The sequence below is a fragment of the Phoxinus phoxinus genome (genome assembly GCF_949152265.1).
Source record: "Phoxinus phoxinus genome assembly, chromosome: 9".
Lineage (NCBI taxonomy): Eukaryota > Metazoa > Chordata > Actinopteri > Cypriniformes > Leuciscidae > Phoxinus > Phoxinus phoxinus.
In genome coordinates this window covers 32,032,434-32,059,765 of record NC_136884.1, presented here as the reverse complement: position 1 = coordinate 32,059,765, position 27,332 = coordinate 32,032,434, and the positions used below count along the sequence as shown (strand labels likewise).

General features: G+C 39.5%; 2 protein-coding genes and 1 long non-coding RNA gene across 3 annotated transcripts in view; 2 read left to right on the top strand and 1 right to left on the bottom strand.

Annotated features, from left to right (window-relative positions):
* The window catches only part of LOC307004698 (guanylate-binding protein 4-like), a 238,983-nt gene that overhangs the window by 170,622 nt on the left and 41,029 nt on the right, over nucleotides 1-27,332 (top strand). The gene's annotated exons all lie outside the window — the stretch shown is intronic.
* LOC307003916 lies at nucleotides 14,873-17,374 on the top strand. Its single transcript, XR_013798882.1, has 3 exons — nucleotides 14,873-15,728; nucleotides 16,266-16,456; nucleotides 17,281-17,374. It is a non-coding gene; the product is annotated as an uncharacterized lncRNA (long non-coding RNA).
* On the bottom strand, nucleotides 18,189-22,165 carry LOC307004016 (uncharacterized protein; the record flags this gene model as incomplete). The annotated part of the gene is made up of 6 exons (XM_079622957.1): nucleotides 20,740-22,165; nucleotides 19,882-20,010; nucleotides 19,383-19,576; nucleotides 19,030-19,177; nucleotides 18,378-18,582; nucleotides 18,189-18,298 (listed from the first exon to the last, which is right to left on the bottom strand). The coding sequence occupies exons 1-6, from the start codon at nucleotides 20,950-20,952 to the stop codon at nucleotides 18,189-18,191; spliced, it is 999 nt and encodes a 332-aa protein (XP_079479083.1). The 5' UTR covers nucleotides 20,953-22,165.

Genomic DNA, 27,332 nt, shown 5'->3' with positions numbered 1-27,332 from the left:
TAGATCTCATCGGTTCATATATCCTTCATGCTCTGACTTTTTACCCCAGCCCAACAGGAAGTCGGCTATTTGGGGTAGTTAGAAAAACGCATTCAATGGAATTTAAAATACTCCTCCTAGACGATTCAACCATTCGCCACGAAACTCGGTGTGCATGAAGTCAAGACATTGAGGATGATAAATTGCGAGGGGATTTTTGACATCTCGAACGGTTTGGCCGTGGCGAGGAAACAAATTTATGGCGAATATTGGAAACAGGAAGTGTGTTATAACTTCTGCATACATTAACTGATCTTGATGAAACTTCAGCAGTGTGTTCGTTGTAAGAGGCCGATCACATGGATGTGACTATTGTGAGTCAAAGTTATAGCGCCACCAACTGGCAGCAGGAAGTGTGTCACTTTCAAAATGCTTTGAATTCACCCTCTTATTTTTACCCGATTTGCTTCAAACTTCATCTGTATAATGTAAACACACGACAGATGTAGACCTGTGAAAGGATTATTGATATCTTTAATACTGTCGCCATGGCAACGCTTTAAACTTTTATATTCTTTTTGGATGCATTTGAGGCTCTTAACATGCTTCAAATTGCATGAAACTCAACATGCATTTGAAATTTATTGCCTAGTACACTTGTGCGAAGTTTCAGAAACGGGCGTGGTAAGGGGCTCAGTAGCGCCACCTTTAGTCAAAAATGGGGTATTAGTTTTACCTACAGTAACCAAAATCGGTATCTATATTTATCTCCCCGAGCCGGACAACTTTCTAATTTACAGTCATTAGCTCCGACCAACAGGAAGTCAGATATTTTGGTTTGAATGTGTACTTTTAGGAGCATTTTCCCTCTGCCCCTCTGCGTCTGTGTGTGTGTGTATGTGTGTCTGAGGAGGGGGGCTAGTTTAGTTTAACCCTTTCTCTGCTGTGTGCAAAATCTCGGGCACTTTTGGGGCCCTTAACGTGCTCGAAAACTCTTGAAATTTTGCACACAGGTCAGAACCCACGGCCATTAGGGCCAGGCTGAAGCTGGTACCCGGGCGTGGCAGGGGGGCTCGACAGCGCCCCCTGGAATGGGATTCAAACACTTGTCCGTATATCAAACATGCTTGCATGTAATAATATGAAACTCGGTACACATTTAGATCTCATCGGGCCGAACAACTTTCGTGCTCTAAGTTTTACGCCAGCCCAACAGGAAGTCGGCTATTGTGGGTGGTATGAAAACGCATGCCCCTGGAATTTGATATACTCCTCCAAGAAAATGAGTCTGATCACCACCAAACTCGGTCAACATGAAGTCAAGACATGGATGATTCTAAATTGCTGACGGATTTTTGATATCTCGAACAGTTTGGCCGTGGCGAGGAAACAAAATTATGGCGAGAAAAGAGAAACACGATGTGTTATATTGTCTTCATACATTAATTGATCTTGATGAAACTTCAGTTGCGTGTTTGTTGTAAGAGAGCGATCACATGGATGTGACTATTGTGAGTCAAAGTTATAGCGCCACCAACTGGCAGCAGGAAATGTGTTACTTTTGACAAAAGTGGGGGGGTTAGTTTTACCTGCAGTCACAAAACTTGGTATGTATATTGTGCACATCGAGCCGGACAACTTTCTGGTTTACAGTCATTAGCACCGACCAACAGGAAGTCAGATATTTTGGTTTGAATGTGATTTATGGTATACTTTAGACTACGAGTTTTTAGCGGTGGTTTATTTTATTCACACCAAACTTTTTCAACATGATGAAAATACATTAAAGATGCTAAATTGTGAACGGATATTAAATATCTCAAACGGTTTTGCTATGGCGAGGGATTAAAGTAATGTCCAAAAAAGGAAACACTAAAAGCCTCATATCTTCTAAAAATGTTATTATTCACCATTTATTTCTATATAAAAGTATACAAATATCAGAACTAAACCCATTTTGTTCTTTTTTTTCAATTTAAGAATTATGTATATGTTAAAAAACAGCCAGAATGCGCTATTTAGTCAAAAAATAAGTCATACATAGGGCAATACTGCCCTCTTGTGATCAAAATCAGGTAGGCCCATTGTATATTGTAGTGACTGTTAGAATATTTTCCTACCGGTTAATCGATGTGTGATTAAAGCGGGGGCTTTTAAATCGCTAACTTAAAAGCCAAAGTAAGTAGGCTACTGGACGTCTGAATGAACTAAAACACATTCACTCTGTTCTGCTCGTTCCTCGCCGTGAACGCGTTATTGCCCGTGCAGCCGTGAGCATTTCGTTTAATTTTAAACATAGCGCCATTTCGGGGGTGGGATTGCTTGAATTGCGTGTTCAATAGCCTATTATTCTTAATCTTTTCAGTCAGCTCTTCAATCATGATTAATGAAATTGGACTCCTTGTGCTGATGTTTGCTGAGACTCATTCAGCTCACGATTTATTAAGCGGACACGTTCAGGTTTTAATAGGCTAGTGGCCACTATATTTGAATATCTGTATGTAATATCTATACCTAGTCACACCCTACTCTTATTAAATGTATGCTTCATAGTTCAATTTTAATTTCTAAATTTGATCTATAAATTAAATTATTTAGAATAATAAGACACTGTAGGACTGTTAGCCTACCCTGTGGCTGATCAAATTAAATATTTTACACTGAAAAATAACAATGCATTAAATAATATTACAAGATTGTTTTAAATATAAGTTAATTAACGATCGTTGCAAAGAATGAAAGGCTACTTTTAAACATAACACTAAACCTCCTTTAGGTGTCGCCAGGCGACCGTCTTAATGAGCGAGTCATTGATTCATTCGTTCAAACGAGTCGTTCAAATGACTGAGTCATTCATGAATGACACAGATCTTTATGGATTGATCATTGAATCTTTGAGTCAAGCGATTCTTTCAAAATGCGGAATCATTTACTAATGAAAAAACACTGAGATGCGCAATGGTTCTGCTGTGATCTTTGTTTAACTATTTTCGCTGCTGAAACAGAACAAAAACAGTCAACATTGTTGTGTGTGTGTGATTTTGGTTGGGTGACATTTGTAGGTTACAGTTTGACAAGAGTTTATAGTTTAACAAAAGCACAATGTTGTGTTTTATTGCGAGTGTACACAAATATAAGGAAACACTTTGCAGTTTGAATGATGTCCTGTATGAACAAAATGACAGAGTATGTTTTTATGTCTCCATTTTTCGATCGATCCTCGTACACACACACACACACACACACACACACACACACACACACACACACACACACACACACACACACACACACACACACACACACACACACACACACACACACACACACACACACACATTGCAATCTTGACATTGCAGCCACTCACACAGACAGCCCCTCCTGTGTGTGTCTGTGTGGGGAGGGGGGCAGAAAGACTATTAAAAATAGGTATATTGTGCCATCTAGTGTTTTATACTATGTATAAATGTGTTTTTTCTTTTAAACAAGTGTTTTAAAGTACACTAATTTCAATTAATTCAATGCTGCATTTTTATGTATATTTAAACATTATCAAAGACTACTTTCTGTCAAAGTTAGGATGTTATTTTTTTAGTTTCAAAAGTTCTCTGTCTTCCTCTGTCTGTCATTCCCCTCCCCTATTCCTGTTTTTTCATTGCACGTTTTTTAATGTAAAAAAATCTTTCTGTTTTGATATATTTAAACTTTTTTAAAAAATCTGGCAAAAAATATGCCCTCGATGAGCCTTTTGCACAACCCATTTTTTTATTTTATTTTTTCACTGTTCTAATCAGGTCAGGCAAGTCAAATTCTCTGTCTTGTCCCTTAAAAAATGTAATATATATATATATTATATATACCACACTTCATATGAATTTTTGGTCTTGTTTACTTACAATGGCTGCTGATTTCATGTGTCCGTTAAGTCCATGAGACTGGGTGTCTAATTTTTCATTTTAGGTTTCAGAAGGGTGCTCACGCATACTTTGTGGTTGATATGTGCCCTCGATGCGCACTTTTGCAGAACCCACACTGATGCAAGCTCTAAAGCAGACAGTCAAAGCAGAGTTACGTTATTGCCCGTCGTGCACAGGAACCCTAAAGGCACCGGGGTGGCGGATTTTTATATATATATATATATATATATATATATATAAATAAATATAGCTGCAAGCAGCGATGGAGGGCCCAAGCCGGTGGCACCGTCTTCCTGGTGCCTTTAGTGCAACTAAAGGCACCGGGGTGGCGGTGCCACCGGCTTGGGCCCGTAATCGCTGCTTGCAGCTATATTTATTTATATATATATATATATTTTGTTATTCTTCTTCTTCTTTATAATACAAATTTTTTCAAGGTTTTTGCCACTTTTGGGGGCCTTAACGTGCTCAAAAACTCTTGAAACTTTGCACACTGGTCAGAACCCGCGGCCATTAGAGCCGGACTGAAGCTGGTACCCGGGCGTGGCAGGGGGGCTCGACAGCGCCCCCTGGAACGGGGTCCGAAAACTTGGTCCATAAATCAAACACGCTTGCGTGTAATAATATGAAACTCGGTACACTTATAGATCTCATCGGTTCATATATCCTTCATGCTCTGACTTTTTACCCCAGCCCAACAGGAAGTCGGCTATTTGGCGTAGTTTAAAAAACACATGCAATGGAATTTAAAATACTCCTCCTAGACGATTCAAACAATCACCACGAAACTCGGTGTGCATGAAGTCAAGACATTGAGGATGATAAATTGCGAGGGGATTTTTGATATCTCGAACGGTTTGGCCGTGGCGAGGAAACGAATTTATGGCGAATATTGGAAACAGGAAGTGTGTTATAACATCCTCATACATTAATTGATCTTGATGAAACTTCAGCAGTGTGTTCGCTGTAAGAGGCCGATCACATGGATGTGACTATTGTAAGTCAAAGTTATAGCGCCACCAACTGGCAGCAGGAAGTGTGTCACTTTCGAAATGCTTTGAAATCACCCTCTTATTTTTACCCGATTTGCTTCAAACTTCATCTGTATAATGTAAACACACGACAGATGTAGACCTGTGAAAGGATTATTGATATCTTTAATACTGTCGCCATGGCAACGCTTTAAACTTTTATATTCTTTTTGGATGCATTTGAGGCTCTTAACATGCTTCAAATTACATGAAACTCAACATGCATTTGACATTTATTGTGTAATAGACATGTGCGAAGTTTCAGAAACGGGCGTGGTAAGGGGCTCAGTAGCGCCACCTTTAGTCAAAAATGGGGTATTAGTTTTACCTACAGTAACCAAACTCGGTACGTATATTCTTCTCTTCGATCCGGACAACTTTCTAATTTACAGTCATTAGCTCCGACCAACAGGAAGTCAGATATATTGGTTTGAATGTGTACTGTTTGGAGCATTTTCCCTCTGCCCCTCTGTGTGTGTGTGTGTGTGTGTGTGTGGAGGGGGGCTATTTTAGTTTAACCATTTCTCTGCTGTGTGTAAAATCTCTGGCACTTTTGAGGGCCTTAACGTGCTCGAAAACTCTTGAAATTTTGCACACAGGTCAGAACCCGCAGCCATCAGGGCCGGGCTGAAGCTGGTACCCGGGCGTGGCAGGGGGGCTCGACAGCGCCCCCTGGAATGGGATTCGAACACTTGTCCGTATATCAAACACGCTTGCATGAATTAATATGAAACTCTGTACACATATAGATTTAATCGGGCCGAACAACTTTCCCTGGATCAAGTTTTACGCCAGCCCAACAGGAAGTCGGCTATTACGGGTTGATTGGAGAACGCTTGCTCTAGCATTTGAAACACTTCTCCTAGAGAATTAATCCAATGACCACGAAACTCGGTCAGCATGAAGTCAAGACATGTAAGATGATAAATTGCCAGGGGATTTTTGATATCTCGAACGGTTTGGCCGTGGCGAGGAAACAAATTTATGATTAAAAAAGGATGCATAAAGTGTGTTATAACTTAGTTATAGTTTTACCTACAGTAACCAAACTCGGTACGTATATTCTTCTCTTCGATCCGGACAACTTTCTAATTTACAGTCATTAGCTCCGACCAACAGGAAGTCAGATATTGTGGTTTGAATGTGTATTTTCTCTCTCTCTGTCTCTCTGCCATTCTGTGTGTGTGTGTGTCTGTCTGTGTGGGGAGGGGAGGGGAGGGGAGGGGGGATGTGTGTGTGTGTGTGTGTGTGTGTGTGTGTGTGTGTGTGATTTTGGTTGGGTGACAGTTGTAGGTTACAGTTTGACAAGAGTTTATAGTTTATAGCACAATGTTGTGTTTCATTGCGAGTGTACACAAATATAAGGAAACACTTTGCATTTTGAATGATGGTCTGTATGAACAAAATGACGGAGTATGTTTTTATGTCCCCATTGTTCGATCGAGCCACACACACACAGACACAAACACACACACACACACACACACAGCATTCCAGCATTGCAATCTTGACATCGCAGCATGTTCATTATAGCCTTAATAAAATATAATAATAAAATAGTCAACCTTACATAAAAAAATGACACTGCTCTGTTTAAATAGTCATTTGTAAAGTTTGTGCCGTTCATAGTAAGCACCGCTCCACTGTGATGTTTCCAAGCACATTTTTGCGCATTTGAAGAGGATAATTTTTCTATATTGGAACGTGAGTGTACAAAGTACAAAGCCTATAAAAAGAATAGTTTAGCATCCAAAAATGTTAATAATATATATATTATTATTATATATATAATAATATATATGTTAAAAATAGGGGGAAAAAAGAATTTACATAATATATATATATTTATATATATATATATTTATATATATATATATATATATATAATTAAAGCTGCAAGCACCGATGGAGGGCCCAAGCCGGTAGCACCGCCACCCGGTGCCTTTAGTGCAACTAAAGGCACCAGGGTGGCGGTGCCACCGGCTTGGGCCCGCAATCGCTGCTTGCAGCTTTAATTATTATTATTTTTTTATCATTAACCACTGGCAAGTAAAATTCAGGGTAGTAGAAACCTTTTCATGAATAGATTTAACTACTAAGATATTGAATATAGTGAAAATTTTATACAATATAATTCTCAATTCAGCTATGTACACTAGCCTTAACTGATGTTAAAGTTAAACCGACTATCCTTTATGATTATCCTTTTAACCCTTTGGAGATTAAGTTTAGGAGTTTTTCACTTGTCCAGCATGCACTCCAGACATGCTAGCTGTATGTGTCGATGGAAATCGAAAACACAATTCGGTTTAAAAATACAGAAAGGTACTTTTCTTTTTTTTAAATAAAGTGACTTTCTTAATTTTGAATGATGTGTTAATGTACGTTTTTGATGTGTTCCTCGATAGCACAGAGAAAAGGGGATTATTTGACCATATTTTTATACAAAGTGATGTGGAGGTGTCTGACTTTGTGCACTTTGTTTGCAAAAACAATGATCACGTAAGTATTTGTATTTATGTTGGCAGATATTACTGGATAATTTAATTTACAGCTTTTCTCAAACAATTTCACACATTCCTTAAACTAAACGTATTGCTTAGAAAAATAATTAAACAGATCCAGAAGATAAAATATGATGTCCTCTGACAACATGCTATGTGCATTCTACATTATGACTACTTCAGATATTTTGTGTTTATTGTTTTAAAATTAGCTTGGATTGAAGCAGTCAATGTGTAGTTTTTTTAAAGAACATAATATAACAGTTAACTCAGTCAATATGTACAATACATGGTGAGATGGATTTGTTTGTTCAAAGCATTAATAATTTTTGAGAAATCTGTAAACTCATTTTACAAAAGCTAATGTGAATGTTCTGTAAATATTGAATCTTTTTTGTTGATCATGTGTAAGTCCTGTCACATTTAGTGGTCTATTTAGCATCTCTTTTGAGCTTTTTTAAAATGTTTATCATTTATGTGATCTAGGTGTCGGGAAGAGGATTGCGTGGTGCATCACAATGGACAGCAGCAAAAGAATTGGCCAAGAAATCAAGCAGCAAACCGGATGAGGAGGGATTAGTGATTGCTGTCTGTCGCCATGGCATTCTCCTTATGGCCTTAAACCTCTGAGGTCGGCAAACGCGCGGGCGCGTTTTGGTCGGTTTTTTTTTTACATAGCAGCAAAATAGACCTAAAATACTCCGTCAGTTTTGGTCATACAGACTTAAGAAATATGAAAAAATAAGCTGTTAAATGTCTACTTTTTTATGTGTCCACTTACAATCGAAAAAAAACATTGTGCTTTTGTAAAATAAATAAAGTAAACAGGGAGTGCTTTCTGCCTCTCTGTCTCCGTGAACTTTTTTTCTGAAGCACGTCTCTAAACTTAAACAAAACTCAGCGAATACTATTCACTCAGACATGAGATATATATCTCTATAATCATATAAGTGTGCAGTTTTAAATTATCTAATTCAAAACTAAAAAAAATATTCTCTGTTTATGTAATCTATATAAAAAGAGAGAGAGATCAGCCGTTCTCATTATCGTTCTGGCAGCTCATTACTCTGCTAATGTGACACGCCCATCGACAGCGCGCGCTATTCAAACTGAAGCAACACATGCAAACCAGTCAACGCCCACAACAGCTGGAAAACACACTTGCTGTGAGGAATAATAATATCGTGATAATCCTGGAAATTTTACCTCAAAAGTGCTGGAGTAGCCTAACAACGGATCCTACAGACCAGTAAGTGCTTTGTTCTAATCGCGATATGAAATGGTGTCTGTAAACCGCAAAAGACTGTTTAAATTTTAATAGCGTTTCTGTGTTCGAATGAATGAATGGCACATGCTGTTGTTTACTACAGCTCGCGCGCGTCTGTGTGAATGAATTTAGCTTTTAGCAAACTATCTGTATTGCCTACTGAGATGAGTAAAAATCGACTGAATACGTTGAAATAAAATGTCTTTGTATAAGCAACATATTAAACTGCAAATTAACATTTATGCCCTAATATATATTATAAAAGACGATATGTTACAGACGAAATATGAAAGACAACATTTCGTTTGGGATAGATTATAAAGTTCCCTTTCGAGGGAACTCGCGATGCGTCAATGACGCTTTGGGAACGCTTCTACGTGATTGCGTCTGAAGCACTTATGTCAACTAGTCCAATGGCGAGAGTGGGCGTCACGGGCGGGTGACGTGACGACCAGGAAAGGATAAAGGACATCCGGTTTAGAACCGCGCTAGCTTTTGTGCCTCAGCAAAGCGCTCTGTGTCATACTGTCTGTCTTATTTATTGTTGTGTGTCTCAAGCATAGATATTATGGCAAACAAACAACCTTAGGTCGTGTGTTCCTTCCTGCCCTCTGTCTCTACGGGTGGGGATACACACAATGTATGTGTTGTTTGTTTGGAACGGAGCATGTTCTGTCAGCGCTCGAGGGTGCTGACGAGCATTGCGTGTTACTATCGTACTCGCTCCGTTCCCGCTTGTCACTCTTTGAGGAGGGTGTTCAGGCTCGCGTTCCTCGCAGTATCAGCCCCGTGTTGCCGAGGCAGCACGGAGGTTGGTATTGCGGGGTTCGCAAATGGATCTCGCGGAGGGGTTAGAGACGGGCGCCACCTTTTCTCTGCCTTTACCCGGGGGATCCATCGCTCTCTCTCTGGGATCGGAAGCCCGCGCCGTGGCTTCTTCCGCCCTGGTTAGAGAGCCCGGTGTTTTAGCAGTCTATCTCTGAGGAGGTAGAGGTGCTGAGCATCGATGCATGTTCACAAGCACAATATATATATGGACAGGAGTATGGGGAGCAAACAGCTTTGGATCGCGTGTTCCTCCCTGCACTCGCTTCATTACGAGTGGGGACACACGCAAGTTGTCATGTGTTGTTTGTTTGGGAGTGGAGAATGCACGGTCAGCTCTAGTAAAAGGGGACTGACAGTGTTCATTCATAAATTCCCGACGTGTAACATTTGCACTATCGAGAATTTAGCTCTGCTCCCGATGGCTTTCTTCTCGAGGGAAGAAAGTCATAAAGATTATTTGGCTGAGGCATCGCGTAGATTACGAGTCTGCAATAATAATAGTGGACTGGACTGGCTACGTTCATTCATGAATATTACCGACCTGTGTTCACTATCGGGAGTTTCCCCATGCTACTGTTTATTTAAAAGACTGCAATACGAATCCAGTGGACCTTATGCAATTGCAATGCATTGATTAAAGAGATACAGTGTATTGCAAGCTATGAATTTATGATTCTTTTATTGTATGTTGAAACTATTTTTATATATAAGCTATATATAAATATATATATATTCAGCCTTTCATCCAGACTATATTATCTTGTCTGGTTGATTTTTTTCTGTTTGATTCTGAGGAATTAAATAAGTGGGCTGTATTTAAATATATATTCAGCCTTTCATCCAGACTATATTATCTTGTCTGGTTGATTTTGTGCTGTTTGATTCTGAGGAATTAAATAAGTGGGCTGGATTTAAATTTGCTTATCTGACTTTCATTAGTTAGATTCATGCATAAGTTCAGCATTTCATCCAGACCGTGTAACTTGTCTGGTTGATCTTTTACATTTAATTTTGAGGAATTATATGGTAAAATTATGTGCTGAGCATCGAGTTAAGGGAATTTAATATTCTCAATCTCCTGTGTGCAATGAGTTGGAGTTTATAACTTCGTAAATGGGGCTGCTGGGCGGAGCAGCACTAGCCATGAACAAACTCCTTGTACAGGCAGAGTGCCATTTCCTGTGCTCCCCCTCAGAAAGATTGGGGACCAGAATGGCATTCTCTACAGAAGCCTTTAAAGCAGAAGATGGATCTGAGGACCGTTTTCTGTGAAAAAGGCTTCACCCAAGGTCCTGATGCCACTGGTGTCAGACCTCTGAGGGCAACCCCGACCGGGGTGAAGCGGTGTACACCTCAGTATACGGTGCCCGCCCCACCTCGGTGCCCTCAGGAGGTCGTTCTGCCAACCCCGCCACCCTTGGTGCCTCGGGGCGCAGCGGTCTCCAGCGAGCACATGGCTCAGTGTCACCACGACACTGTGTCGAACTCGCACCCTCTGAGGGGGGTTCAAAAACAGTCAGTTCGGTCGTTTCCTGCCAGGATGCTTCAGGTCACCGAAGTGGCTGTTACAATAACACCAGAGGCCAGTCTCGAGGGACTGAAGTAGGAGCAAGAAGTAGAGTCTCTATTAGCGTATGGAGCTATAGAGGAGGTGTACTCGCCCGACAGAGAATCGGGGTTTTACAGCCGCTACTTTATTGTTCCGAAAAAGGATGGGGGGTTGCGTCCCTTTTTAGATCTTCGTCTGTTGTATCGTGCAGTCATGAAACTCAAGTTCAAGATGCTCACACAAACAGATCGTGACTCAAATCAGATCCGAGGACTGGTTTGTCACGATAGATTTAAAAGGCGCTTCCTTCCATCCTTCCTCAACAAAGGAAGTTCCTGTGGTTTTCTTTTGGGGGCAAAGAATACCATTATCGGGTGCTTCCATTCGGTCTAGCTATCACCTCGCATGTTCACGAAGTGCGTAGATGCAGCTCTGGCCCCGCCAGGCTGCAGGGCTACGCATTCTGAACTACATCGATGACTGGCTGATTCTGGCGGAATCAGAGCAGTTAGCAGTTCGGCATCAAGATGTCGTCCTCGCTCAGATGAAGAAATTGGGGTTGAGACTCAATGCCAAGAAGAGTGTGCTTTCTCCATTACAGAGAACCACTTTCCTTGGTGTGGTATGGGAATCAGTCACGATGCGAGCCACACTATCGCCCGTTCGTGTAGCTGCTATCCTCACAGCCACAAAAGAGTTGAAGCTAGGTCAGTCACGCACTGTGAAACAGTTCGAGAAACTGTTGGGCCTCATGGCAGCAGCGTCCAATGTGATACCCTTTGGCCTGCTGTACATGAGACATTTGCAGTGGTGGCTCAGAACCAGAGGGTTCTCCCCGAGGGGAAACCCACTTCGTACGATCAAGATCACGCGGCGGTGTCTCCGCGCCTTGGTTATATGGAGGAAATACTGGTTCTTTTCCCAGGTCCGGTGTTGAGAGCTCTTTGCCATCGAGTTGCTATCTCGACAGATGCTTCCCTCGCCGGCTGGGGAGCGGTTATGGAAGGCCGCTCAGCTCAGGGTCTGTGGAGGAGTCATCATCTTTTTTGGCACATAAATTGCCTGGAGATGATGGCAGTCTTCAATGCGTTGAGACTTTCCTCCCATACCTAAGGGACCATCATGTGCTTGTCCGTACAGGAAACACATCGGTGGTCTCTTACATAAATATGTAGGAGCAGACATCCTGTTGAGGCATCCTCATACATTAACTGATCTTGATGAAACTTCAGCAGTGTGTTCGCTGTAAGAGGCCGATCACATGGATGTGACTATTGTGAGTCAAAGTTATAGCGCCACCAACTGGCAGCAGGAAGTGTGTTACTTACAAGATACTTTTGACTAAAGTGGGGGGGTTATTTTTACCTACAGTCACAAAACTCGGTCTGTATATTGTGCTTATCGATCCGGACAACTTTCTCATTTACAGTCATTAGCTCCGACCAACAGGAAGTCAGATATTTTGGTTTGAACGTGGTTTTGTCTCTCTCTGACAGAGTTCCCCCTGCCATTCTCTCTCTCTGTGTGTGTGTGGGGGGGGGGGGGGGGGGGGGGGGGGGGGGCATACACACAGACAGCCCCCCCCCTTTTCTGTGTGTGTTTGGAGGGGAGCAGAAAGACTCACACTGATACAAGCTCTAAAGCAGACTTCTTCTCGACAGTCTATGACCACGAAATTTGGTGTGCATGAAGCCAAGACATGGAGGATGATAAATTGCGAGGGGATTTTTGATATCTCGAACGGTTTGGCCGTGGCGAGGAAACAAATTTATGGCGAATATTGGAAACAGGAAGTGTGTTATAACATCCTCATACATTAACTGATCTTGATGAAACTTCAGCAGTGTGTTTGTTGTAAGAGGCCGATCACATGGATGTGACTATTGTGAGTCAAAGTTATAGCGCCACCAACTGGCAGCAGGAAGTGTGTCACTTTCAAAATGCTTTGAAATCACCCTCTTATTTTTACCGATTTGCTTCAAACTTCATCTGTATAATGTAAACACACGGCAGATGTAGACCTGTGAAAGGATTATTGATATCTTAAATACTGTTGCCATGGCAACGCATCAAACTTTAATATTCTTTTTTAAAGTTTTTGAGACTCTTAGCATACTTGAAATTGCATGAAACTCGACAGACACTTTACATTTATTGCCTCGTACACTTGTGCAAAGTTTCAGAAACGGCGTGGTAAGGGGCTCAGTAGCGCCACCTTTAGTCAAAAATGGGGTATTAGTTTTACCTACAGTAACAAAAATCGGTATTTATATTTATCTCCCCGAGCCGGACAACTTTCTAATTTACAGTCATTAGCTCCGACCAACAGGAAGTCAGATATTTTGGTTTGAATGTGATTTGATGGGAATTTTGCCAGTCTCTCTCAGTGTCTGTGAGAGAGGAGGGGGGCTTTATTTTAACCCTTTCTCTGCTGTGTGGGACTTCTCGGGCACTTTTGGGGCCCTTAACGTGCTCGAAAACTCTTGAAACTTTGCACACAGGTCAGAACCCGCGGCCATCAGGGCCGGCCTGAAGCTGGTACCCGGGCGTGACAGGGGAGCTCAACAGCGCCCCCTTGAACGTGGTCCGAAAACTTGGTCCATATATCAAACACGTTTGCATGTAATAATATGAAACTCGGTACACATATAGATCTCATCGGGCCGAACAACTTTCGTGCTCTAAGTTTTACGCCAGTCCAACAGGAAGTCGGCTATTATGGGTTGTTTAAAAACGAATCCCCCTGGAATTTTATATACTCCTCCTAGAAAATTCTTTCGATCGCCACCAAACTCAGTCAACATGAAGTCAAGACATGGAGGATGTTAAATTGCGGATGGATTTTTGATATCTCGAACGGTTTGGCCGTGGCGAGGAAACAAATTTATGGCGAGAAAAGAGAAACACGATGTGTTATAACGTCTTCATACATTAACTGATCTTGATGAAACTTCAGTAGTGTGTTTTTTGTAAGAGGCCGATCACATGGATGTAACTAATGTGAGTCAAAGTTATAGCGCCACCAACTGGCAGCAGGAAGTGTGTTACTTTCAAGATGCTTTTGACTGAAGTGGGGGGGTTATTTTTACCTACAGTCACAAAACTCGGTATGTATTTTGCGCACATCGAGCCGGACAACTTTCTCATTTACAGTCATTAGCTCCGACCATTCTCCCTGCCATTCTTTGTGTGTGTGTGTGTGTGTGCGTGTGTCTGTCTGTCTGACACCCCCCCCCCCCCCCCCCCACGTGTGTCTGTGTGTGTGTGGGGAAGGGGGGCAGAAAGACTCTATTAAAAATAGGTATATTGTGCCATCTAGTGTTTTATACTATGTATACATGTTTTTTTTCTTTTAAACAAGTGTTTTAAAGTACAGTAATTTCAATGAATATATATACCATACTTCATATGAATTTTTGGTCTTGTGTACTTACAATGGCTGCTGATTTCATGTGTCCGTTAAGTCCATGAGACTGTAGGGTGTCTAATTTTTCATTTTAGGTTTCAGAAGGGTGCTCACGCATACTTTGTGGTTGATATGTGCCCTCGATGCGCACTCTTGCAGAACCCACACTGATGCAAGCTCTAAAGCAGACTTCTTCTCGACAGTCAAAGCGGAGTTACGTTATTGCCCGTCGTGCACAGGAACCCTAAAGGCACTGGGGTGGCGGTTTTTTATATATATATTTAAATTTTGTTTTTCTTTTTTTAAATCTACCTTTTACTCTGTCAGTAATTTGTTAGTCAGAAAAATATTAGACTACCTTAAAAGTATTCCTTAATTTAACAGACCTGTGTGTGTGCGTTTTAGGTCCGTGTATATTTTGGTCATTGGATTTTCCTTTCAGAAACGGATATTAAAAAACAAAAAACAAGTGGTTATTTGATTTTTGTTTTAAAATACAAAATATAAAATTAAAATACAAAGCGTTTCTCTTTTTCAGTGTCAAAAAGAGATGAGCGAAATTTTAAAAATGATTTGAATTTCATTTTCTATTTCGGATATCAAAAAATAAAATTACTTTAAAACAGAAACGAAAAAAAGGCCCGTTTGTTCATATTCCGAGACCGGATGTGGCTAGCACTCACGTGACAAGACCGCCACATTTGACAGTTGTGAAGAAATTAAGTTACGTGCTGTGACGACTAATTGAGCGTGATCAAAGAGCAGAGCAGACATGGAGCCATACGTTGTTTTTCGAAACAATAAAAGAGTCTCTCTCAGGGATGAAGACATGACTGCAGAAAAAATAAGTCGTATTTTCCAGGTAAAAAATGTTTTAAGCTAACGTACGAACTCTAACGATAGCTAACGTTAGCACTAATTGAGAAAAATTTGGAAAAACACTTGCGGTTATTTGACTTAAATGCATTTCTTGACAGGTCTCAGCACATAGTCTATATGTGACTGACGACGCAAATGTGGCCATTTTTCCTGGAGCTTCAGGTTTTTTTAGTACATTGGACCTTACACCAAGAACTCACTATGAGGTTCATGGTGAGGATGAGGACACCTCATCATCTTCAAATGCCACAGCTCGTTTTTCATTTATGCGATCACCTGCGACTGTTACTCCTAGTACATCATCATCATCTGCTCAGCGGGCTGCCTCAGCCCCCCCCCAGGGCCACTGCCTCTAAAACATTTCAAAGGTAACGTTAACTTCTTAAATGACTGTGATACGATTTATAAATTTCAGGGATGCAAACGGTCAGCGCGCAGTGCATGTTTGCATAGCAACGACAGACGCCACGGGAAAGTCTAAAATATAATTAGATATAAATGAAAAACACCTCATCACATTTGATAATATTATAATCTCCAGCTGCCTCCTTTTTAGTTGTAGTGTAATAGTTAATACTACTTGTACTTTTCATTTAGATTTTAACATCCCCCCCTGACTTTCATAACCTCTGCCAAGAAAGTGGTGAAGGTTATGTTTTTGCAGTGTCTGTCTGCAAGCTTATGCAAAATGTTATGAAAGTAATATGTACATGGAACTTTGTGTATTATTTGATCCTGTTCCAAAGAAGAGATTGTTACATTCTCACAACAGTTAACCCAAAGATACTATAAAAGCAAACTGAGCGCATTTTATTGATATACAAAATGCATAGACTATTTACATTACATAGGATTTTGAATGCAGTGTGTGTCATAATGATTATTTTAATATGATGTTCTTCCAGATCTGTTTTTCTTGCTGAGGTGGTTGGTGGGAGGTTGAGTCCCAGCAGAATGGTGGTGATCCGGTTTTTGGAAACTGAGGCTACCCTTCAGGGGATAATCTGTAAAGTTCAAGATGCCATTGGGTGTCATGACCCAATGGTATTGACTGATGTGCAGGGGAATGCCATTTTGGAGTCTGAAGGCACAACTGGTGAGAAACATTAAAGGGTTAGTTCACCCAAAAATGAAAATTATCTCAGTTTAGACCTCCTTCTTTGTCGCATCATAATTTAAGATTTTTATGATGACATCTGATAGCTAAATCACTCCTCAGAAGTGTTATAGGTGGCTGAAACTTGCTCGATCAGAAAACGTAATTAAGACATTGTTAAAATAGTCAAAGTGACTCCAGTGGCTCAAGCATACGCTTATCAAGCGACAAGAATACTTTTTGTGCGCTAAAATCAACAAAATAACGACTTTATTCCACTATTCATACGTCTTCACACAGGCTCACTGTTGGTCTACACAGGTCATTTGAGTGGTGCGTGTGACGTTCAACCCAGAAGCTCTACGCACATAGACTAAGTAAAAACACCAAGGAAACACACAAGACCAATGCTGAAGAGAATAAATAGTGGGATAAAGTCGTTATTTTTTTTATTTTTGCACACAAAAAGTATTCTCGTCGCTTGATAAACGTATGGTTGAGCCACTGGAGTCACTTTCACTATTTTAACAATGTCTTAATATTTTTTCTGATTGAGCAAGTTTCGGCCATTACACTACTGAGGAGTGATTATCAGATGTCATCATAAAAATCTTAAATTATGATGCGACAAAGAAAGGAAGTATTACAGGGTTAGAATAACATGTGGGTGAGTAATAACTGACATCATTTTTGTTTTTGGGTGAACTAACCTTTTAATTTTGTTTTATTTTTAAGTCTTTACTTTTGTGATTTAAAATTAGAGGGGATGAGATACACTCATGATGATTTAACCTTTTTTTCTGGTTTTCACCCCTAATGTAAAGGGTCCCAGTACTGGAAACAAAATGCAAGAAAGATTCTTGCTATACAAGAACAGGCCTTCCAGGAGGTACAGGGCTCTAAAAGGAGGAGAATGAGGTAATATTAAGTATTCATATTTCTCTTATTTGTCCATATATTGAAAGGCATTATGTAAGGGATAATGTATAGTGAGTCAGTTGTTATAGTGAATAACAACCCCGACAGGCTGAACGGGATCCCGACGCAAAGCGGAGGGATCTTGATTCAGCCTGAAGGGGTTGTTATTCACTATAACAACCGGCTCACTATACATTATCCCACGTATTACATGGCTTCCTACATAATAAATAAATAAATAATTTGACACAAATTATGGATTTAAAAAGGAGTTTATTGATTTAAAAATGATTGTATTGCTTCCGCCAAAGAAAATAGTCCGTTCTGTGTCCATAGCAACGCGCTGTTTTTCATGGCAACGGTCTGTTATACTCCGCAGCGGTCTGTTATCAAGAAATAACAGACCGCATTCTACATTGGAATTCAGCCAAGCCATGTAATAATTACTTTTATTACATGGCTTGGTTGAATTCCAATTTAGAATGCGGTCTGTTATTTCTTGATAACAGACCGCTGCGGAGTATAACAGACCGTTGCCGTGAAAAACATTTAGAGAGAGAGAGTAAAATGTTTACACACAAACAAATTTACAGTTAAGTTAAATAGAGCTAATGGCTTTTCACACATTGCGCTGAGTTGTGGTTATAAGACAGAGCAATGCCTGTTTGTATGGGGCAAAGTCATTGTTCACTGCTCTAGAGTACAGTTCTGAAATGTCTGAATAATGCTCAGCAATCTGGTTCTCAACTGTAATCTTGTCCTGTTCAGTTGAAAATGGATCAACTCCAAAAGTTGAATGCCTGGTCAGTGATGATCACAGCTGTTGGCTGTAAAGGTCTGCTGCTTCAGCTGAATGAGGCAACAGCTCCTGTTGGATTTTTTTGGGACACCCACGGCCAGCCAAGTCATTTGGTGTTCCTTTAACTGTAAAATAAAGAACATACTGATGGTATTGAAATTTATGAATGCCTCTTGTAATCTTTGAAACACGGTTTTATTTCACCTGGAATTCTATGAGCATTCCATGACTCCACCAGCCTTGTAAGACCAATCTCACACAAGCGGCCAGTAAGGTTGGACACACAATATCTCACAAGGCTGTCATCCATGTCTATTTCCTCTTGATCCACCAACCACATAAGTGCTGTCTTCAGTGGATAGTTGACACGATTGTTGACGTCAGGCCAGATTCGTTCAACTATATGATTCTGAATTTGCAACAAAGATGTGTAATCAGTCAATTTGTTCTGGTGGGTAAATAAATCTTAAGTCATAAGGAAAAATGGTCATGCAGGATTCCAGGTAAATCTGTAAATGTATTAACTCAGCAGTCATTATGCACATCGACTGCCGAACAAGTAAATTTATAGTTTTACCAGGAATTCTGCTTGAAGACAAATAGGATGTAATTGCTTCTGCAGCAGTTTTTTATTGTTAAGCTGTAACCAGATTTAAAAAAGAAACATGTTCTCAGCCAGTTAATTTTGTTTAATTAACTCTAAAATTTGGAAAGCATAGTAATACCAACGACAATTTGACTCATACATGCAAAACAACATTATACTGCTAAAGCAAAAATAATAATAGTAATAATAATAAAAAAGCAGGGATACAAGTGAATTGCTGAAGCAACCAAACAAACTGTTGAGCTGTACCTTTGTGGATGAAGTCTGTATATATGGCCTTCGCTCCTGATTATGGCGGTGAGATGACAGCAGCTCCTGCATGAAAAGCGTCAAATAAAACTCCTTGCCATGATCTACTCGTACCTGGTCCCACATACCATAGGCAAGTACTGCAGGCCTATTGGATAAAAAAGTGTTTTATTTTGTGCAAAACTTTTCAAACTTAACTTAACTTAACGTTATTAGTTATTCTCAGCATAATAGGCTTCATAACAATATACTGTAGATGTTCAACAGTTATTATATGTTTTATATTCTATCATGAATGGTAGCCATGTGTATGCACTTTCTTTAGTGTCCACAATAATAACAATTGCCATTACCTGAAAACATCTTCATAGATGGCAAGGTTGTTTTTTATAGGCATTGTAGAATGAGCAACAATCTTTTTGCTAAAGCCATCAATGGCTAAAACATGGGTGACCCCAAACATAGCCAGTTTTTCGTTTTGGTCCATATGAACCTTTTGACCCATGTAATCAGCTTGATATGGTATGGGGTTGAGATTGCGGGCACCCTAAGAGAGATAGGAAAACGATTTAACTATTTCACACAAAAAAAAATCTCATTAGTCCTATATGGCTGCATATTTTACAAATATAACGTCTATTTGTGTCTCTATCAAAAAAGTAAAATGAAAATTAGGGGTTTGTTCTGATTATAGGCTTAATATAAATATCTACAAGTTTTTAATCTTAATCTAAATAACTGCAGCTAAACAGCAAAAAAAAAAACAGACAAAAAAAAACATTATCTCATATTTACACATAAATTCCATCCACATATTTGATTATGTATTAGAGAGAGGAGACAATAACAGACCTGACGTCTTGCTTCATGGTATGGCTGATGCATAGTTCTGAGCGCTGATCCAATTCGTATCTCTGCAGCATGCACTCCTTTCGTGGCGAGATACCCCTTCATCATCTTTCTTCCATATGTAGGTCCAGTCTAGAAAATAAAAAATATACATGTCTTTTTCTACGTTACAAATATTTACCAACTGATGTCTGTTTCATGAAATAAAACGTTTTTGTGTTATAGAATTTATCAGTGTTGTGAGGATTATGTTAACTGTGACTTAGAAACTATTTATAAACAATGGAAGGCTGAGGATATTTATTGGGATTTATGTACCATTCGTAATAAACGGGTATAAAAGATGCCAGCCAAACAAATTTGATAAGACATATAAATGCGGGACATACTGTGCATATGTTCTCTCTCTCTCTCTCTCTCTCTCTCTCTCTCTCTCTCTCTCTTTTAACTTCAATTCTTAAATCTATTAAATATTAAATTTACTGTAGGCTATAGTACATTTTTTGAGAGGTATATATTTTGGGACAGTTTACAGCCATTTATTTATTTTTTAATCTCAATAACAATAATTCTCATATTACAGACCAGTCAATTGTAAATTGGTTTAGAGACCCATGTTCAGTGCTGACTTGACTGTTTTTATTTCAACCATCTCTCTCTCTCTCTCTCTCTCTAATTCAATAGGGCTTTATTGGCATGAAAGTTTTGTGAAACAATGTTGCCAAAGCATATACAAATAAAATATATACATAATATATACAAACACAATAAAACATTTACATATGAACAATAATAAAATAATAATAATAAATTTAATACTCTCTCTCTCTGTAGTAAAAAAAAAAAAAAGCAGGATCATACCTCGGTTATAGCTTTTGCCACCTCCAACTCCAAATGTGCGTCAGGGAGTCCCATCAAACTTAATCCATTTTCACTGCAAAATCTCCTCACGTTTCTCGCGGAACATCCTCTTGCTCCCCCATTTACTTGTGATATCTGCGCTGAGATTTCTGTGGATGACAGGCCTTGTTTTGCCATGTCTAAAATCATAACTGAGTAAGGTTCTAAAGACATTTTATTCTGGGCTAAGCACTGTCAAATGTGGCGGTCTTGTCACGTGAGTGCTAGCCACATCCGGTCTCGGAATATGAACAAACGGGCCTTTTTTTCGTTTCTGTTTTAAAGTAAGTTTATTTTTTGATATCCGAAATAGAAAATGAAATTCAAATAATTTTTAAAATTTCGCTCATCTCTTTTTGACACTGAAAAAGAGAAACGCTTTGTATTTTAATTTTATATTTTGTATTTTAAAACAAAAATCAAATAACCACTTGTTTTTTGTTTTTTAATATCCGTTTCTGAAAGGAAAATCCAATGACCAAAATATACACGGACCGTTTTATATCACTATAGAACACTATTGTCCGCGTTCTCGGAGCATAAGCCCAGCCCGCGTTGAGGCGCGCTGCTTCCCGCTCGCGCTGTTCTGTCGTTTATTAAAAGTTTATTAATTCTGAATGTGTCGTGTCTCACGTGTCTATCTATATTGCACCAAATCGACACTGCACTCCCTTGTAAAGTCGATTGGATGAACGGTTCTCGAAATAATCAAAATGCAAACAGACATACAGACACATAGAGATTCCTGCTTTTATTAGAGAGAAGATTATGTTCAGCACCCTCTCTCCGAAGCTTCGAATATTCGATGTTCATTACTACCGAAGCTTCGAAGCTCAAAAAATGGTATTCGGACCAGCCCTAAGTAGTAGTAGATCATCCTGACCCAGTCACTTAAAAGGTAGATCACCATTCAGAAAAGCATGGGCACCCCTGCCTTAATGCATGCACGGCTTTCAAAATGTCACAAAGCGTTTTGAGATTATTTTGAATGAAATATTGAAGTTTATAATTAAGTATTTTGGCACGCCACGCCGAGTGGCGCTATCCATTGTTCTAAAGTCGGGTTTTATTCTGGCATGTTGAATTAGTGTTTGACAGACGCGGCTGCGCGTTCATTTGGATTTATTTTTCTCATAACAGACAGCTAAAATAACTTAGGCTCTAATAGGCTACTCCGTAGTTTTTTAGTCATAAAGATTAGAGTAGAGTAGCCTACATCGTTCAAAACTGTAAACTTTTATTCATATTAGGCTAACGACAAAAGTTTATCTGTCGTCTCTGTCTCCGGGAACTGCGCGTCACAAAAATGAACCGAAAGCCACTTTCCTCCGCTCAGTCACGATAAGAAATCGGCTATGTCTAAAGCCTTTAAATGTCTAAATATTTAATAAATGTTATCTGATTAGGTAATCCGTATTGTAGGATTACAAATTTATTAAATGTTTAATTTAGTTTTTCCCAGGGTTCGAATTACAAAGTGGCTTTCGGGGGAGCCCTATTTTCCGATCCTCCCTGACTGACTTTAACGCTTGTGGTGCATGTTCGGGCATTTAAAACAATAGGTTTACAAGTAAACCTATTGTTTACTTAGTAAACCGTTTACTTCAAAACGCAAGCGTCAGTCAGTGTTAGGGCAAACAGCTCTGTCCACGGTTCTGAATCAACCGCGCTTAGGCCTACATCATACAAATTAGGGCTGCACGATATTGGAAAAAAATTACATTGTTTGTGCAAAAAATGACAATTAAATTTTTTTCCCCAACAATATTTATTGCGATATTGAGAGCCATAACTAAACACAAACGCAGACCGCATTTTTAAATAAAACAGCAGCTTTACACCAACCCCCTGATTGGTTTACAACAATATAACTTAAAATAAATATATTTTTTTATAAAAACAACTTATAAGCATTTTGGTTCACAATCTTTTAAGTCAACTTTTCTTAGCCAAAGTTCCAAAGTAAAACAGTGTTGGTCATCATAATCATATGAAATAAACAAAATGAAATAAAACTTTAATATATTTTTATCTTAAATTATTATTAAATAGATTTAATTATGAAATCTTCTAAACAGATTAGAGAACATGTTTCTGTAAGCAGAAAAGCCGAACACATTTAAACAGCAGCTTTAGCCTACACCCATAGACAGTATATAAGATAAGCCATCGCTCCCACCACGCGCATCAAGAGCTGAGGGGGAACCAAAAAAATTGCCTAATGAAAAATCAATAATTATAATAATAATGCCGATATTATTTCAGTATAGAAATACAGACATCCCAAGTCTCCCGGAATATCTCTCGCATATTGATAGCGGCTCACTGATGCACGCGAATTAGTTAAAATCTCCGGAATCTAGAGCGAGAGCGCCCGCGAGATCGAAACTGTGCTCCAAACCGCGCAGCGCGTGCACGGCAGAGAGGGAGAGAGAGAGCAAGAGACCGCGCGCGCGCCTCATGAAGCGCATCGCACATCGCGATGTCGATGTTAAAACAGAATATCGTTCAGCCCTAATGCAAATCATGATAAAAACAGAATAACTCACATAACAAAAAAATGGACAGTGTTTTAGAGCTCCCCCTAAATGTCTCAAAGTAGGCTTTCAGGGGAGCCCAGGTCCTTTTCAGGGGAGCCGAGCTCCCCTTAGCTCCCCCGTAATTCGAACACTGGTTTTTCCACTGCAATAGTATATAAACTGATAACGTTTAGTAGACTGATTTCAGATGATTATTGAGTCTCCAGCAAGAGTCTCCTTTCCTGCCAGCCCTTTTTTTCTCTATTGTATTTTAAATGAGTCGCATCACTGAGATTCTCACCTTTCAGCCTAGCTGTAGGGGAGACTTTCACCTTTTGTCTTTAATGGCTCCAGGGCCGGAGTGGGACTCATTTTCAGCCCTGGAGTTTCATGCCTTAGACCGGCCCACTTTAGTTCCCGACTGACAATATTAAAATAATGTAATTAAACCCTCAGTATATAAGTCTGCAATAGTGCACTGCTTTGTACAGCCTTGTAAATTCATTGTATTTTTAAAAAATAGAATTTTCTATTCAGTGCAATAGCAGTACACAGGGTTTTATAAATACAAAGGTCCCAAAAGTGATCTGGCTAGGGGGTTCGGGGGCATTTTATGATTCCACTGTCATTGTCAAAGAACATAGGCTATGTAGGCTATATCTGTGTTAAATAGGAATTCATTGTTATAAAGTTATTCTCATTCTGGGCACAGTATGCAATAGGCTATTCCTCTACCTGCTCTCCTCTCTCATCTCCATCTCCTTCTCTCATTCTTCTTCTCTCAGTCTCTTTATCTTTACCTGTAAATCTCCCCTTCCCGAAGCTGAGCTTTGATTGACACAGTCTTTGCAAACTGATTATTTATGTCGGTTGTTTACAACTTCTATCGTAAAACAGCTGTTTCGTTTAGCCACTTGCATCTTATCTCGTGAAGCGTTGCTTTGGGACTCGCGCGCGGCCGCGGCTCGCGCTTCTGTGAACATAAATCCCACTTGCTTTGATCGGTCATCTCAAACATTTTGCCATTGCCGACGAGCAGTGTTTGAGCGCTGAAGCAGCTCAGATGATGAAATCGGAGAACTCAATGGTGGGTACGGCTCTGACTCGTAGGCTATTTGGCCGCTTGAGTTTCTAGAGATTTTTTATTATTCTGGCCTTTTCAGCGCCGCCTTTGCGCCTATTATCCATGTTTTGTATCTCTATTTTTTTTTGTCCGCACATCTCTAACAACTGACTTTATTTTTTGTGGGGCTGCGAGAATATAATAATAAAAAAATTGTGGGGCTGCGCTGTGACTGGAGCCTAAAAGGGAAAACATTTAACCCAGTGCCATGACAACACCGGCCCTCCTGGCCAATAAAACAGACCGGCCCACCGGGAATTCTCCCGGTGCTCCCGATTAGCCAATCCGGGCCTGAATGGCTCTGGGATGGCCCTTGGAACCGGAGTTCCTGACCAGCATCAGCATGTGAATAGTTATGCTGATTCCTAGCTCAGACGTTTAAGAATTAGACTGATTAGATTGGCAATACAATAGAGTGAATATGCTGATTTTGCTCGGTTTCTCTAGATAACCTGCAATACAGGTTTTTCGCTAGATAGAATCAACTCCTCCCTGCTTTCGTATGATTTGTTTGAATTTGTCTCCACCCCAGAAGTCTCCTCCCCCTTGGAATGTATAAATTACAATGTATACTGTTTAGATGTAGACTGTTTTGAAGAATTGCAGCCGCGCTCAATAAAGAAGAACTTCTAACTTGAACATGATCCAAAAGTCTCCTGGTTCCTGCTTCGATCAAAGAAAACTTTACAACAGTATGAAACCGAGAGGTGCAGAGGATCTACTCAAACTAGCTATTATGTGAGCGCTTCCCAATGATGAACGGACAAGGGTGAAAATCTCGCTATAATTAAATGTAGTCAAATGATCTAAATCGCCCTGAATTAAATTGTAAAAACAGATCAGATCATTTATTTGTCGAAATGTTGCGATATTGTTTCATTTAAGTTCATAATTATTCTATAAATGTTATTTAGTTTAGCAGCAGCACGAAGCACTGTGGTTCGAGATTTATATATTTAAAAAAATATTCACAAATCGCATGCACCCTGGTTGTAAGGAGATCCCCGTGGAATTTAACATTGTGTTGAACATTGTATTCATGACAACAAATGAACATGCGTTTGAACAAATGAACATGCGTTTGTATTTAGGTTTGCTTGGAAAAAGCTGGCCCAAACCGAGGTAGCGTTTTATTTCTTCAATTATTGAAATAATTAAATGTTTAGTAATAAACTTTTATGACAGAAATATTAGCCTACTAGCCTACATGTAGCCTAAATAATTTAATTATTTAATTATCAACACTTTACTGGCCTAATGCTAATGTCTAGAATTAAGTGTGAATTGCGACTTCTCTTTGTTTTAAGTCGGTCTCACTCAGATCGCCTGTGGGGGGTTGGGGGTTCAGGAGGTGTTAAATGTTCTGTCTTTCATATGCAGAGTGAGCCTGATGACTAGGCAAAGGCAAAATACTTTTAAAGATAAATCTCTCGATGTGTCCAAATGTAGGCACTTAAATTATAAATATTGTAGTTTTATGTATTGTATTTAAAGGGGTTTCACACACACTTTCAGTTGAAGTGTTCAATCCATTTGTTTCAACTGGTTTTGTAGAATTTTAACATGTTTGAGCAGTGTGTGTGTTTGTCAACAATCTGGCATTATCTAAACATGAACTATCGACGAAACGCGTTCTTGCCAACTAAACGAATGCAAGTGAGCAGCAGATGCAGAGCTCTTTTATTCGTGATCCACCTCGTTTTATTGTACGGTGAATTCAACCAGGCATTCTGTGTCTTTGAAGCAAGGCTCAATCATTTGTTACAGTTTTTTTTCGTGATTTGTACGGATGACACACAGCGACATACTACAGTATTATCAACTGTGTATGATGGGTTTTTATATGGAGTCAAAATAGGGCCATATATTTATTTTGCAAATAAAAATAGAGTATTGAGAAAAAAAAATGCTTTTTTGCAAGTAAAATAAAATAATTGCAAAAGAAAAGTTAACCACTGAGAGAAAAAATAAAGTTTAGCAAAGTAAAACTTCAGCAGCATTGACTGCAACACATATTTCCCTTTGCGCCGCTCCTTTAAATCCGCGTTTCTGTCATCCGTGCCTCTGCGGTGCACGCTTTCCTTTGCGCTTCCTTTTTCTTTGCGCCTCGCTTTGTGTCCCTGATTTGACGTGGGGGGTGGGGTCAAGAGGTTGGGGTGTGTACAAGGGACGAAGGCGCGTCCCTCTCGCTTACGTCATCAGCGCGAGCCCCAGACCGAGTGGATCGATGGCGGAGCAGAGACATGGGTGATGGATCACAGGTATGTATTATTGATAGCTTTCTTATTATTATTATTAGACTCCTATATTATTAATAACAGATACTTCAGACCGGCTAGAGGGTGGTATTTAGCAGTATCTGTTATTAATAATATAGGTAAATTGTAAACATTTGAAGTAACATATGATAATCAATATGTTTTTCTCTAGTGTAGTGTTACTGAAGTGTTCCTTTTTAACGATGCCTGCTATACTACTGTTATTATTATTTTATTCAGCCCTGCAGGTATATGCCTACAAGGCACAACAAATATATATATATATATATATATATATATGTGTGTGTGTGTGTGTGTGTGTATTTTGTAAATTTTAAAAAGGAATTTTAACCAGAACAAATCTAAAATGTATTCCCAAAATCATGCAGCCCTAGTTTCTCTTGATATCAGCATGTTCACAGGTTTTTATATATATATTTTTAGGTACCCGTCCTGCTGACTTCAACATGAGCATGAGGAGGTAAAGTGAAAAATCAAACACCATGGACATGGACAGGTATGTACTATGTTTCAGGAATGGCACAAAGGTGTGTGACTGGTTAAGTCTCTGTCTTTAGTTCAGTGTGTTAAATAATGTGCTTTTTTGCCATTTGTTATGTATCTTTGGATTATGTTGTGTTGTAAATAAATCAA